Source organism: Sinohyriopsis cumingii, chromosome 17 (genome assembly GCF_028554795.1).
Source record: "Sinohyriopsis cumingii isolate HCF-2022 chromosome 17, ASM2855479v2, whole genome shotgun sequence".
NCBI classification, from domain to species: domain Eukaryota; kingdom Metazoa; phylum Mollusca; class Bivalvia; order Unionida; family Unionidae; genus Sinohyriopsis; species Sinohyriopsis cumingii.
Window position 1 is genome coordinate 63,989,620 of NC_142977.1, and position 15,288 is coordinate 64,004,907.

The window sequence follows — 15,288 nt, forward strand, 5'->3', positions numbered from 1 at the left end:
AAGAATTGTCAAGTAGGTATAAATGCGAACTTAGTCCTAGTTAGTTGCTCATAAGAAATATATGTGACCTTCAACTTAATCTTAAACCAAATTAGTACAAAGTTTTAAACACAAAAGTGATGTCGCACAAGGCCTACCATAGGCGGATATACATTCATAACTTATACATATATCTGGTATTACAGATTTATCCCATGGCCGTTCGTACGAAACTTGTTACCTATACCTAAACGACGGCTTGGCGTGATTAATAGTTTCTATAAGAAAAAGCTTATCAGTGGCTATTCCATTCTTTATTTAGCAGTGTATATTCAACAACTAATATATTAAGCTTTTGCCGATTAATTTTGTTCCCCTGTTATGCATATGCGCAAAGAGTACATTTTATCAGTAGGGCGGCATTAGTAATATAAAATAAACGAAAGATATACAGTGAGCTCAGGTTTAGAATGAACAGCCTATTCTTAACTTCGTCATACGCTGATGCTATCCCATTCTCAACCTTTGTAATGGATAGCTTTTAACTTTCCTTTTCATATTCATAAAGTGTTTGAATTGAATATGTATAGTGGAGGAACTATGCACCATCAAACTTTATTTTTCATTAAAAACTCTATTTTATGACAAATTAAGTTATCCTAAAAGCGGGTACTTAAATTAAACCTATAATGATTTTCAAAAACTACAAGTTGTACTCTTCCGGACGTTACACATGCACCACGAAATTTCCATCTAATACACAGATGGTTAAGCTAAAAGATGGTGCGTTTGTCAAAAACCTGATAATTGCGACTGAAATAAACGATATTAATATTACATTGCGTTGTGCGGGGCCTTGAGTGCCCGAGTGGTCTAAAACGCTTTCCGCTACGGATCACTGCCATCTCACCTCTGTATGTGTGGGTTCGAGTCTAGGATTCGGCCAATGCGGATTTGTGAGAAAGCTTGCCAGTAGCTTATCGTGGGTCGGTGGTTCTTATCGGGGTTTTCTCGGGTTCTTCCTGCACCAATTAATACTGGCCGCCATGCATAGCCTATCGTGTGCTGAAAAATGGCGTTAAACTCCATAATAACAACAAGTGCGTTGTGTACTTCAGATGATATGACTGCTGCACATTATTACTTTGTGTGACAATAGCATGTTACGTGATCAGCCGTTTATTGCACATTACGTAGTTACTAACCTGACTATGGGAAGCCAAGTTATTTACACGTGACTGAAGCAAGCGTGCTTGGTTCGGATTTTTAACGTATTCAGTTATACTGCTACTAGGTGTGTAGGGTGGTAGCTTGTAGTGATGACTAGCAATGGGGCATAATCCCGTAGACAAGTAGCATGATGTCGCACCCGGTCACATTATCCCGACACCAGGCCGACCATTTCTGACACTAACCTCTCAATGTGGACGACTTAGCGAGGCAGCTGTAAATATCATTTTTTATAATTCTTAAGTGTGACTGAAGCATGTTATGAATTTTGCAAATGACTTGCAGTTTATGTTCATACGAGCGTTTTCTTCTTACATTACCTGATTGGCTAGAGTTAATTATGATATAATACTACACTCCTAGTTGTTATGATTTTTTTATATCTGTTGGTCATTTTCAGAACACGCAACTATTGTTTTCTCCTGAAAGAGTTTTATGATTTGTACGCATACATCAGCTATGTGCTTCAGATGTACCTTTACAGACATCAAAACGCTTAATAAATATCTTATTTTCATATATTGGCACCACCACCAGCAGTTGCGTTAATGGCGTCCGGGCAAATATGATGAATAAAAAGGGCCAGAATACGAGACCACAAGGGCTGAAGCCGTGGGAGGGTTTGGATGAGCGCTGTGAACTTCCCCAGCGTGGTCCGGGGCACAGTCTTGGCTGCCAAAGATTATCCTGCAATTTTATCAGATATTTTTTTTACCCTAAGTCCTCTGACGTCCTGGACAACTACTGACGCTGCTTTACGCTACTGTACGCTACTGACTTCCTGTATTTTCTTGATATATATCCTCTATCAGAAACGTTCATAGTAAACGTATCTCTCTCTCTCTCTCTCTCTCTCTCTCTCTCTCTCTCTCTTCTGATATGACACAAGCGTGTAACATTTTGCATATTTCTGGAATCTTTTATATAGTGTTATAGACCTGATGGTACATTTCATATATATGCGTATACGCGCACGTGTGTGTGTGTGCTAACATGACGCATAATAGAATGTATTTCGTCAATCAAAATGTGACTTTCATTATAGAGACTGTATTACAAAAATAGGGAATATATGAGAGCACTGAAAGAAAAAGTAAAATTTTAAATAGCACAGCGTGTTTGGTGTGGTCACAGACAGCTTCACTTGCTACTGTTTGAAACCAACGACAGCGCAAGCTAATCCTGTTTCCGGTTCTAATTCTTCACGCTCTATAAAGTAACCAAAAACGATACCCCCACATCCTTTAGTATTGCGTACAAAATAATGAAAGTGTGTTTCGTTATTTTGTACGCAATACTAAAGGATGTGGGAGTGCCAGGGGCGGCCTCACCATAGGCTAACCATGCAATCGGCGATCCCCCCCAAGGTCCACTATCATTTCTCCTCAAATTTGGCGATCATTTAACTTTTCGCCTCAGACAATCGCCTTGTTCGCCGATATGGATGGGCCTCCTCTGATTACTGAGCACATACCGTCCTTAAAACAAAAACAAAATACGAGTCCACTTCCCTTATTGCTTCATAATACCAACCCACTGCGACACACCCTTACTATTTGACATATAATACAGTTTGAACAAATTCTTTATTCCGCAAAAAATCGAACAGAAAGATCTCGGAATAATTAGTTTAAACTATATTTATTTGAGAAACTTTGTCAAATGCAACTACGAACATAAATTCAGTAGAAAACGTAAGCTTATTATCTCTGTCTTGGACTAACCCGATGATGATAACTCTAAAACATATAGGCTGACACAAGCATTATATGGGATGCTGTCTAAAACCTTGTTGTTGCTTGTAGGCATAATTAACAAACTTGATGACGTGGGGGTTTCTTTCGATGTAGATAAGCAATGACACGTGTTTCAGTGTGTTGTCATATTATGTCTTAGTAACAAGGAGTATGAAAACTGGGTTAGTTTCTTTCTTCCGTGTTTGTTTGTTTGTTTGTTTGTAGTTGTTGTTGTTGTATAGTGCAGTTTCACACAGTCGTGGGTGAAGTTGGCTTTCTCTATGACAAAGACATTTGTACTAGCTTGAAGCGACCTACATGTTTCGGCCCTGTCATGTTATCAACTCTTCAAAGTTAGATTTAAAGTTACCTATGTGTTTCAGTTCTCTCATATGTTAAATACTCTCCAAAATTAGATTTAGAGTTACCCATATTGTTTCGGTTTCCTCGAATAGTACCTTCTCGCTAAAATATATTTGACTATCGCTTTACAAATATTGACTCATTATAAGTAAACATCTTCTTTCATGAGAATAATATGCCGTTATCTGTGTCACAGTTACATAGCTATTTTCACAAACTGATAGGATTTTCCAGAAAGTGTGATAACCTTATTCATTTCCACAAACTGATATGGTTATCCAGAACTCACTGTAACATTTAAACAAAAAAAAAACAGCAAGCAACGATGAAAAAGTGTTGTTCAAGACGCTTTTTTGAAATTGTATGCGAGAATCTCAAAGCTGCAAGTTTGCCTTTTTTTCAAATACGGAATCAACGTATTGTTCTTTTCGAAAACCTTTAATCAGATTTGAAGAAAATGAAACCACATATCTAAATTCGATTAATCTAAGGAGAAGACGATAGCTACCTGTTTAATTAGATGCAAATATTTAAATGTATTTCAGACATATTGTATTGTATGCTTGAGGTTGTAATAATACCTTTTTCGAAAGAAAGGGGAAAATGAAACTTACCATGAGTTAGCAGATACTTGAAATGGCTGTTCATTAAAAATGAAATTCATCAACTCATGACTAAATGTTTTCTATCTTTTGTGATTATTGATAAGGAAATGAATTATCCTTTATCGGACAAGTATATGAACGTTAACTGAAATTAGCCCAAATGTAAGACAATGCTTATCATATTACGAAAAACAGCGTTTATTCAAAGAAATTATTAAAATGAATCATGTGAAAGTACTTAACGTATTAAGTTGTCCCGAACACTATGTATTTATCTTACATGATGTTATGCCATCATTTGTGATGTCATGTGAGGTGTTATTGTGGGTCTATAATATGGAGTAAGTGATATACGGGTTTATAAAGATATCGATGTAATCATACGAGAAAAGGTGTTGTTATTGTTGTATGGTTTAACGCCATTTTTCAGCACACGATAGGCTATACATGGCGGCCAGTAATAATGGTGGAGGAAGAACCCGGGAAATCCCCGGAAAGAACCACCGACCCTCGAGAAGCTAATGGCAAACTTTCTCACATAACCATATTGGCCGATTCCGAGACTCGAACCCACGCAGACAGAGGTGAGATGGCAGTGATCGGTAACGAAGAGCGCTTTATACCACTCGGCCACTCGGGGCCCCTTGAGAAAAGGTAACACATTCATGACGATGAAATACCTAAAACCCGCCTAATGAAATTACTTAAATGGCAGCCTAATATCAGTTTAGCTACGCTTTTTTTTCACCTTCTATTGTCCGCTCCGGTGGACTAAGTGGTTAGGGTGTCTGCCTCGGATGCAGGTAATCGCGGGTACGAATCCAGGGCGAGTCATATAAAAACGTTTAAAAAATAGTACTAGCGGATGCCTCGCTTGGCGCGCAACATTAAGAGGTTAATGTTAGGACTGGTCGGTCTAGTGTCAGAATAATGTGACTGGGTGGGACATGATGATACATGGCCGCGGCATCATGCACATGTTTCTTACCATCGCTATAATCTGCCAAACTGCAGACATCGTAGCGATATGACTCAATTTGTTAAGGTTACATTAAAAAATCCAAATCCAATCTACACGCCATGTGATGTTTACTTACACACTTTCATAATGAACTTGTAAAAAGTGTATTTCTTCTTCCTCACCCCCCACCCCCATATATATAATCGATTTTCGTTGCAGATGTTACGGAAAGACTTGTAACTGCACTATCGAAACTTTCCAGTCTTTCATCCTGTACCAACACCGTTAACAGAAAGGGCTAATATATATATATGACTGAAGACAATGTCAATGTAGTTTGTGTATATAGCAACCTTTATCAGTTCGAATGAGTGCAACACAACAATGAGAGAGCAAAAATAAAGCTGGTGTGTCATGCTAGTACACTGTGTGCACAACCTGAATGTTGTTCTAAATATAGACACAATTTTTTAAAAGAACCATACCTATTTTCTAGAAAATGATTGGACTGTGCGGAGGATTGCTTCTATTTAAAAATAGTGTCTGAATTTAAGAAGTTACTTTTTAAGTACGTCCCAGTCTGATGCAGCGAGGAATGATCGCTTGACTGTGCGTTTATAATGGCAGGCCAGACGATAGAAGTGTTCGTCAAGGGATATTTAGGGAAGACGCTCACATTTATCTTAAAAGAGGTATTCTTTCACACTTTGCTTCTTAAAATAATGAGTTATATACGTTTTGATTACATTATTTATAAGGTCTATAAATGTATATTACTCAATTGCAATTCTTGAATATTTCATTTTCGCTTTCGTTATCTCGTCAATCTTACTTGGTATTTGTTTGGCTTGATTTTATTAGGTGCTGAAGATCCCAAGGATATTGATTTTCGGGCGTCATTCGATACGCATGTACGTAATGTCATTGAATTCATCCGTCCACACGAAAAGCATGCACTTGAAACTTCAGCAAGTGAGAGTAATATTCGTGTAAATTGTTACAAAACGGTGAGAATTTATTTTTATTAATCGCCCGGCTACAGGGGAAATAACCCAATAGTGGCATGTCGTGCAAACTATAGAAATACAATATAAATGTATATACATATTGATTATCCATGAATAAGTGAATCAATGTACGTGAACAATAATTACACCAGGAAAACACATATATAAATGACACAAGCCAGTAATGCGTTTTCCATAATCCGAATTTAGTGTCCGAGTTTTTTATTTTAGTGGTTTTAGATCTCAACACTATCACGTTAGCCATATTTGCAGAGAATACAGTGCAGATTCACAGATGTGACTGTTATATGACTTATGGATAAATACCAATACAAGGTAGCCACTCGCATTGAGATCCGCATACTCCCATCCGTATTAACCGTTCTCGTATGCTCAGCTGAAGTATATATTACAATTATTATTATTATTATTATTATTATTACTATTAATGTTATTTTTTTAATTATTATTTTTATTTCTATTATTATTATTATTATTGACACATTACGTATGCATACAATTCGCATGATAGTAAAAATACTAATGAATTAGATCGAATTCAAAGGATTTAGTCTGTCCTGAAAAGAATGTCTAGCATCTAGAATTGAACCCGTATAGCGGAAAATATTTAATAGCTCGAGTTGCATTATTTTGATAGAGGATGTAATTTGTTTGCTAAACTTTTTCAGGATTCGCTGGTTTCGGAGCTATTTAGTAATGTTTCCAATGCCATTGGCACGAACGAAATAAAGATCATCTACGCAGGTAATTATCTTTAAATTCAATAGTGCACGAGGAGTCATCCATGGTACGTGCACAAATCTTACGCCCGAAATTTCTCATCAGATTGTTCGCAGATCTGTCCGCTGGGGAATCCCGGCCTTCACCTCATGTTTCTAAATCTCTACATCTAAAGTGCGTAAATATATTTTGCAAATCACAGGCACACACATGCACACAAAAAGGCACACACATACACACATAAAAGGGTGTACAAACGCTATGCAAAGACTAGCTGCACATTTGTGATCAGCATCACCTTCTCAAAATCATGAAACGCGCCTTCAGAAAATGCAAGCAAAAGCAAACTGAAAACAGGAAAGCGCTTTTAGATAGGAGTATTGTACTTTTAACTGATACGTTTCTATGGTCTTATACTAAGTGACAGAAAGACCAGAAACCATCAAGTTAAGTACTATTCAACACGTACTTTATTTCATTTAGTGCAAAGTGAGAATTCAAACGACACTTACAGTATTGTGAAATAAATTCGAAATAATTCTAAACATTTGGCCTTGAACCTAAATCCAAGTAAACAAGTTTTCAAGAAGATGACAAAATTCAGTAGGCTATAACCCTAGCCTTAGTCAATGAAAAATATCAAGCAAACGACATAAATAAACATATATAACAAAATATATGGTTTATATGCATCTGTATGAGAGCAAAGTCACGAAATGATTGCCTGAATAAATCAAGAACTTGAAATGGAACGTACAATAACTTTACTGGGAGCTTTACATCCTAGCAAATATAATATAAAAGTCATCAAATATGACCATTCGACCATTCAGTGACATTGGGCATGCATGGGTTACAGTCTGCCTTCTGATCGAGCCTAAAGGTTGCAAATTCTTTACTTGGGAAGGGATATATTGAAATAAAACTTACATTCGTATATCCTATAAAAAATTTAAGAATTCCGAAACCAGACACTGTGATGTCCCTGTGTGGATCATAAGACTACAAGACCCTTCCCTACGAAAGATCAACTAAAAAATACACTGTTTTGACCTTTTTATTATCCACTCTAGTCATATTTATATATGCTCCTTTCGCCATTTGTAATTAGTGTTTTCATTTTGCCTTTGAGCACTGGCATATTACTATATCCCTTATATTATTTGCGAAACTTAGATGCACTACTGGCCCAAATGTATACGATATCCACTCCGCAGACGCGCCGTTTCTCCTCATTCAGTAGTACATTCCACATTAACACTGGAACTTGCTCTTACAGTGAACATAAAGCTATCACAAAGATCTTCAAACCCTGAAATCACTCTCTTTGAGCTGCGCGATTATTGTTTGTTTTTCAGACACATAAGTAAATCCAGGCTCTAGAACTATCAGTGCAGAACGACTATCAATAACCACGTATTATTGGCACCAATGGTTGTTACTGGAGACATAAATCAAGCTTTGTTGCGAACGTGACACGTATCTCTTTGCACGTCGTATTAACACTAATGATGACGCATACCAGCCATATACGAACTACAACCTTAATCTTCTGTACATGCGGATTACCAAATATTTCAACTACCCTTGTTTGAGACAATTTTGAAAAACTCTCAGGTCTGTTTTCGCAATCCCAAGAGTTAATAGCTAATACAGCTACGAATAGTGACCTTTCTGGGTCAGGTAACATCAGTAATATCTCAAATGTTTAAAGTATATCAGCACAGTTACGGGCAACCAAAGACATGTTGTCGTCTCAGACCATTCAAAGTGTGATTAGTGCTAAAACGTAGACTTGCTTTTGGTATTTCCTGGATTATGTAAATACTAGTATTGTATGCATATGTGAGACATGGCTAAAAATTCGGTCTTTGACACTGAAGTACTTCTTCCAAAAAAAGATGATTACACGATCTATAACAAAAATACAGCTGATGCTGACAGGGGTGAATAGAGTAACCCAGTAAATGTTGATACCACCCGTCATACCGTGTTGCTGTTGCTTAATGTGGAAATGAAAAACCTTATCCTAGGCTGTGTATACCATCCTACTGAGACTATCATTAAATATACCAAGCAATAAAACAGTTTATGAGATCATTTTTTCCCACCCATGCTTCAGAGTAATCTGTCCATTTTGCCATTCGGGTTTTCTCAGACCTGTCGTCTGCCATGGTCTCCACGTGCTGGGAACTACTTTTCATCAGAAATCCTTGAAGTCTTCTGCTGTACCAAACGGGGATATTACAATAAGAAATTAACTCATGAAGTAAATTAAGGTCTCACCAGCTTTTATAAAACCATATAAAATATTTTCACACACACACACACACACAGACACACAAGCCGGGCGATTTGATATTCTAAACAAACAGGCACTTTACATCACCAAAGTCTCTCAAGTGCCAATGCAAAGTCGGCAAAAACCAGAATGTGTTATGTCAAACTAGTTTGTCGAACACTCCCAATCAGCCCCAGTTGAATTGAATAAAATGATGCAATTGCAAATGTAAACTCTTGTACCTACCAAACAGAGTGTCTCAATTATCAGTTCACATGCTGTTCCAAAAAAAAAAAAAAAAAGATTTACATTTAGCATTATCGTTGCACTAGTGATAGCACCACTTGCCATATTTCCAGGACAGAACATATAAACTTCCAATAAAGTCATGAATTTGAAATTGTCTAATGCCACTATACATGTCATTAGAACTAAATACCGTAGGCATATTATTCTGCACAGTATCTATGCTTGCCATAGAACGTTTACCAAATTAAAACTGATGAAAGTTAAAACTATATCGTATAAAAGCTACTAATTATTTATTGTAAATTTCATTTGACAATCATCGATTTAAGGTGATAATACAGTAATAATATCAAATGATTTTATGTTTCTATTTTCACTTGCGTAGAACATATGCACTTAGGATCGAGAGGTCACCACATTGCCCTTATTAACACATTCGTCATAATGCGCAATACATGTATTTGGAAACATAAAAACACCACGTGGCTCGACACACTCATTGCGCAATACTTCCAACATATAACAATTATAACCGTTTTTCCTTTTCTATGAGCGGTATATATAGCTAGATTCTACTTAGATAATTATTCAGATTTTTGTGAAAGAGTACAAAACCTGATGACTTTTATATAGAGTGAGAAGCTATGCTTGTACCTGATGAGTATTGTGTTTTGAATCTCCTAAGTGGATTGCAAAGGTGCAGGGTTATTTTAATTTAATTGTAAACAGTAGGGTGAGAATAATAAGAATCTATGTTGGTGTTTTCACAAAGACGAGGAAATCCCTGTCGCGTGTTACTTTATTTGTCTCACAGCCAGGATATGCCTCGTAGGGAGACAAATAATGTAAGACCTCGACTGGGATTCCATTGTCTCAGTCTAAACTCCAATGTAGATTCTACTAACCTCAAATTCATTTGAATAGCTGTTGGGTTTTAGATATTAATTTGGCAAGTAGCACTTTTATCAGTAACGAGAGTGCAAGGGTATTTTGCGCCCTAGGCGAACCTTCCACTTTGCGCTCCGCCCTTTTAGTGCAACGTTTATTATGAACTATTTGTTAGTATTAATACATGTTCTGTTTGATAATTTATTCATTTCATTATTTAGTATGCATATTTAATAATAGTTATAGGATAGCATGACCGTGTACTTTGTTTTGGTAACCCCCAAATCTTGGCGCTCTAGGAGGTCGCCTAATTTGCCTATTGGTTTAAACCAACCCTGCGAGAGTCAATATATAAAAAATGATCTGAACTTTTTTTTTTACAAACATACTTCCGTTGTTAAACAGTTGTGTGTTATCCTAGTTGTGATAGAACATCGATTCATCGATCATAATAGCTCCGCCATCATTGCACCAAGGAAAAATGCAATCGAGTGTAAACTAGACATGTGGAGTAAAGATAATCGAATGACTATAAAGGGGATGTGTGCAAAGCTCTTTCAAACCATCACAATAACCTTATCTTCCGTAATCGCCAAAATCTTGATATATTAGTGCCACAAACGTATCGAAAAAAAGGTCCTTCCTGTACGAGCTCACAGCGCTTGAGCCAAACATGACTCAGCAGAGTAATAAAACAAAAAGCCTGTCTGAATTGCATGTGTTTCCTACTTATCAAGGCTTTAAATTTCGATGAAATAGAAAAGGACAAAAATAATAAAGAAACCGTTGCTGATAGTATCTATTTAGACTTTCCAAACACCTATGACCGTGCTCCCCAACAAAACGTCCTCCCGAAATAGTTTCAATATAAAACAACATACTTAGCTAGACTGAATATTTTCTTTCCAAAAGGTCACAAGAAATTGTCCTTAACAACGCGATGTCTTTAGCTATCCAAATAAAATGTTACGCCGTTTAAGGCATTTCCCTAGGCCTTCCATTGTCCCTTGCATATAAAAGATTTATCCGACAATACACCATCCACAGCTAGATTTTAGTCGATTACAGTCTATTATGAAGAATCATCCATTCCAGAAATGATTATTATATCATACGGAAATAATTGTTCAATCTTCAGCATTGGTTGATTAAATTGCGTGTGGCTTGTAACTCATACAAATGTGAAGTAATACGCATCACAAACAAACTCCGAGTGTTCATTTCCAAGTGTAATATCATGATAACTAAGCTGGTTCAGATAAGAGAAATCATAATTGTGCTAAGAAACTATCGCTGTACTAGCATTGTAGTATCCAGCTGAGCAAACTAGAATGGAAGAGGCTGCAAAACTGACGGGATACGGTCAAAGTCTGTTTTATGAACATATGGTCTTAAACTAAGTAAAAGAGAAGAGAGAAAATCATTTTTTTTTTTAAAAATTCAAGAATTTTTAAATTTTCCTTGAATAAAAAATTAAAATTAAAAAAAAATAATTTACAATTTTGTGAATTAAATTCTAACTGGTCTCAGGTTATATCTCAAATCCACATATATAAAGTTCCAGTTGAATCCATGTGCTATCCCAAATAAGTTGCAATATCGAATGTGCCTGTAGCCTCGAATATGCCAATGTGCCTGTAGCCTGGATTATAGCGAAGAAAAGATAACAAATAATACAAATTAAATATAAATAACGGTCACTATGATGTACAATATTGACCACCAACCACTTGACACAACTTCCGAGCCATACGATTATATTACTCGTTCTATAATTATAACGCATTACCGGTGATTCTGACATATAAAAAAACTTCCACATTCATTAAACGTATCTTCCTCGATGTATCATCTTATGGAAAAGCCTCCCTGAAAGCATCGTGCGACAGACTAAATTTATATCATTTCAACGGATTCTGGCCTCCTACAGTCTGAAAAACAGAATTTCAATCTTTAACTTTTACTTGCTTTTGATCAATCGTTAAATGCAGTTTTACCTTGCCGCATGTATACATTGCACCACTGCCATAATACTTCGTTGTGAGGGTGCAATTAATGAAGATAATCATGATGATAGACGTAATTAGGTCAGTATACATGTATGGTGAACCAGTAATTCGGGCAAGACACGTTGTTTGCGAAACAAACGTTTATAATATATATATGTTACATCGTGTAATGAATATTTAAATCAACCAAAGGTAAATTCAAAATTGTGTATCAGCCGTTTTTTAATTAAAAAATCATTATTAATACCGACAACTTGTGCATATGTACACAATCACATATCAGGTGCGTGTCGTACGACTTTGTTGGACATACATACATGCATGCATACATACATACATGCATGCATACATACATACATACATACATACATACATACATACATACATACATACGTACGTACGTACATACATACATACATACATACATACATACAGACATACATACATATTTTTCACATTTATAATGCAGCCAAGCAGCTTCATTCCAACATCAATGGGAACTCCATGACTTTGCAAGACTATGGCATTGGCGACCATGCGATCCTTTTTGGCTGTGTCTGGTTCACAGAGGACGGGATCAACGTTGTTGAGCAGAAGCCCACAGCTTTAAATGGCGTCGTAGAATTTACAAACTCCCCTGATATGGTGACCCTTGACGATGACCCTGGCATACCGAGAATAAAGATGCCGTGCGGACATGCAATCGGTATGTATCCACCCGAGAAGTCCAAGTACATTCAATCAAAATGCTAAGTGTGCTCTAGATATCAAGAATTGGTGTTTGACTAAAAGCGGTGCTCTCTGTCGCATTATTTGACAATTGTAGCGATGTCGTCATTGGCCGTTATATTTTCGGAATAGTTATGCCACTCCAGATTTATTAATTTACTCACTGCATTAGAAGGTGGTTCGTTTTTATGAATAATAAGTTTGGCATGAGTGTTATAATACTGTGCTATGCTATATTTTAATATCTGCCACTTAATTATTTTCTCAGTAAATTTTAAACATATACTTGAATGGATAGACTCATTCAATATGTATACATTACAATCATTTGTTTTAATGCGTCATTTTGTATCTTAAAATGCTAATTTAAAGTGTGTCACACCACCAATCAAAACGAGTTTAGCGCTCATCAAACACAGAATGTCATATATGTCATAGCAACAGATCGCAGTTATGTTACTGATGACAACAAATCGTGATATTTTCAATAACATAAGTTGAAATTGGTATCACAGACTGAACCTGTCCAATATCTTATATAAAATGTTTCGAAACTTTGGTGAATAACTATATACGGACTCCACTGGAAGGTTATTCCCTTTTCTCAAAATATGTGTGTCATTCCGAAAAGTAGCGTTGTATGACACAACTTACGCAGAAAGTTCTAAATTCAACAAAGTCTACAATTTCAAACAGCAATAATGAAACATCTCTTGCTCATTATATGCAGTCGACCTAAAGTTATGCAATTAATACAAACGAAATAAACCTGCTTGTTGGCCCGACATTAACACCAGTTATATGAAATGGATTGTGCATTATGATCTTTCGGGCAACAAAAGCGAATGGTTTGTAAGTATTCATCAACCAATTTTAAATTATGCCAGCAAATATACATATTTCATTTTTCTCGCCACATGTTCAATTAATACAAACGACAGCGAATTATAGGACACTGATCAGATCATATGAAATGTAGAAATGATTAAGTTTCATCTGGAGCTGAAGGCTAATAAAGCTGATGATGTTGTACTTACAGGACAAGAGTCTCTCAAAGAATTTTGCAGAAGACTTTTAGATGATGGCAAATACGAATTTGGATGCCCTTATCGCGACCCTTCCTGCGGAAAAATCTGGGACTATATTACAGTTCGAAAGCTAGCGTTGTTGACAAAGGACGAACAAAATTATTTTGAGGAAAAAATGTCTGAAAATTTTCTTAAGGCTGCCATGGGAATTAAGGATTGTCCAAAATGCCGTTCCTTTTGTCTTTGTCCTAATGGGAAAAATTTCCGAGTGATATGTATTTTGTGCAGACAGGGACAAAGGTATCCGTCGGAGTTTTGCTGGCATTGCCTGGGAGTGTGGTTAACTTCTGATAACACGGACTGTGGTAATTCCACATGTGACGCCATTGACCTTCGCCTGAGATATTTAAAAACAGCGGGAATCAAGGATATTAACGGAGTAAAATGCCCATCTATGCGAGCATGCCCAGCATGTGGTTATCTTATTGAACATACAGAGGGTTGCAAACAGATGAGCTGCAGATGCGAGCAAAAATTTTGCTTTGTCTGTCTTAAATTAGTTATCAACGGAAATTTCCAATGTGGCACAACATGTAATGTTGCGCCAGTACAAGAAACATTCGCTGGAAACTGATGTCTATCTCAGCTAATATTAAATCCTTTCCATACTGAAGGATATGTCTTGTACGAAAAGCAATTTGGTATATGCAAGTACAGAGGCACATGTGAGCTACACAGAAAACGTTAAATGAACGATTTCAGCTTAAACACTTGCATTACAATATAATTTCAGCATTAAAACATGGAAATGGAATCTGAAATTCGAAAGTTGTATGTAACAATGAGTATATAATCTTTACGACATTATTTCTATCTCTTAAATGCATTTTATTTTGCTCTACCACGTTCTTCTACATCTTTTTGCTTGACTATTATAAGACTAAAATGTAAGATACGCCGTCATCTTGTTTATGTTATATAGTTTATATCATTGATCAATTACAAAAAATATATATTTAATGACGTAAACAATGATGTTGAATTCAATTTGAATTTAGTCTGATGATACAATAAAGCGAAACCTGTAATACATTCTACGTGTTGGTGTTTATTATTATTATTATTATTATTATTATCATTATATATATATATATATATATATATATATATATATATATATATATATATATATATATATATATATATATATATATATGTATCTGTGTGTGTGTGTATGCGTGTGAGTGTGTACGCTGTATCAATGCTATAACACGTGATGTATACATTTTTCTTTTAAAGGAAACTAGGCTTGCCGAATTTCCATTTAATGAAAAATGTATAAAACGAACGGTATATCATTGATACAGCGTACATACTATACATTTCTTATGTTTATATCACATACAAATACACATATTTGAAATTTGAAAATGAGTTACGATATGCTCCGGGTAACTGTGCATTGACCAAGTGAATGAACTC

At 36.0% G+C, this 15,288-nt stretch overlaps 1 protein-coding gene across 1 annotated transcript; it reads left to right on the forward strand.

Annotated features, from left to right (window-relative positions):
* The first annotated feature begins 5,381 nt into the window (after positions 1–5,381).
* On the forward strand, positions 5,382–14,898 carry LOC149779112 (uncharacterized). The gene is made up of 4 exons (XM_089939668.1): positions 5,382–5,566; positions 6,571–6,646; positions 12,519–12,755; positions 13,818–14,898. Exons 1-4 carry the CDS (start codon positions 5,495–5,497, stop codon positions 14,438–14,440), a joined length of 1,008 nt encoding a protein of 335 aa, XP_089795794.1. The 5' UTR covers positions 5,382–5,494; the 3' UTR covers positions 14,441–14,898.
* The last annotated feature ends 390 nt before the right edge of the window (positions 14,899–15,288 follow it).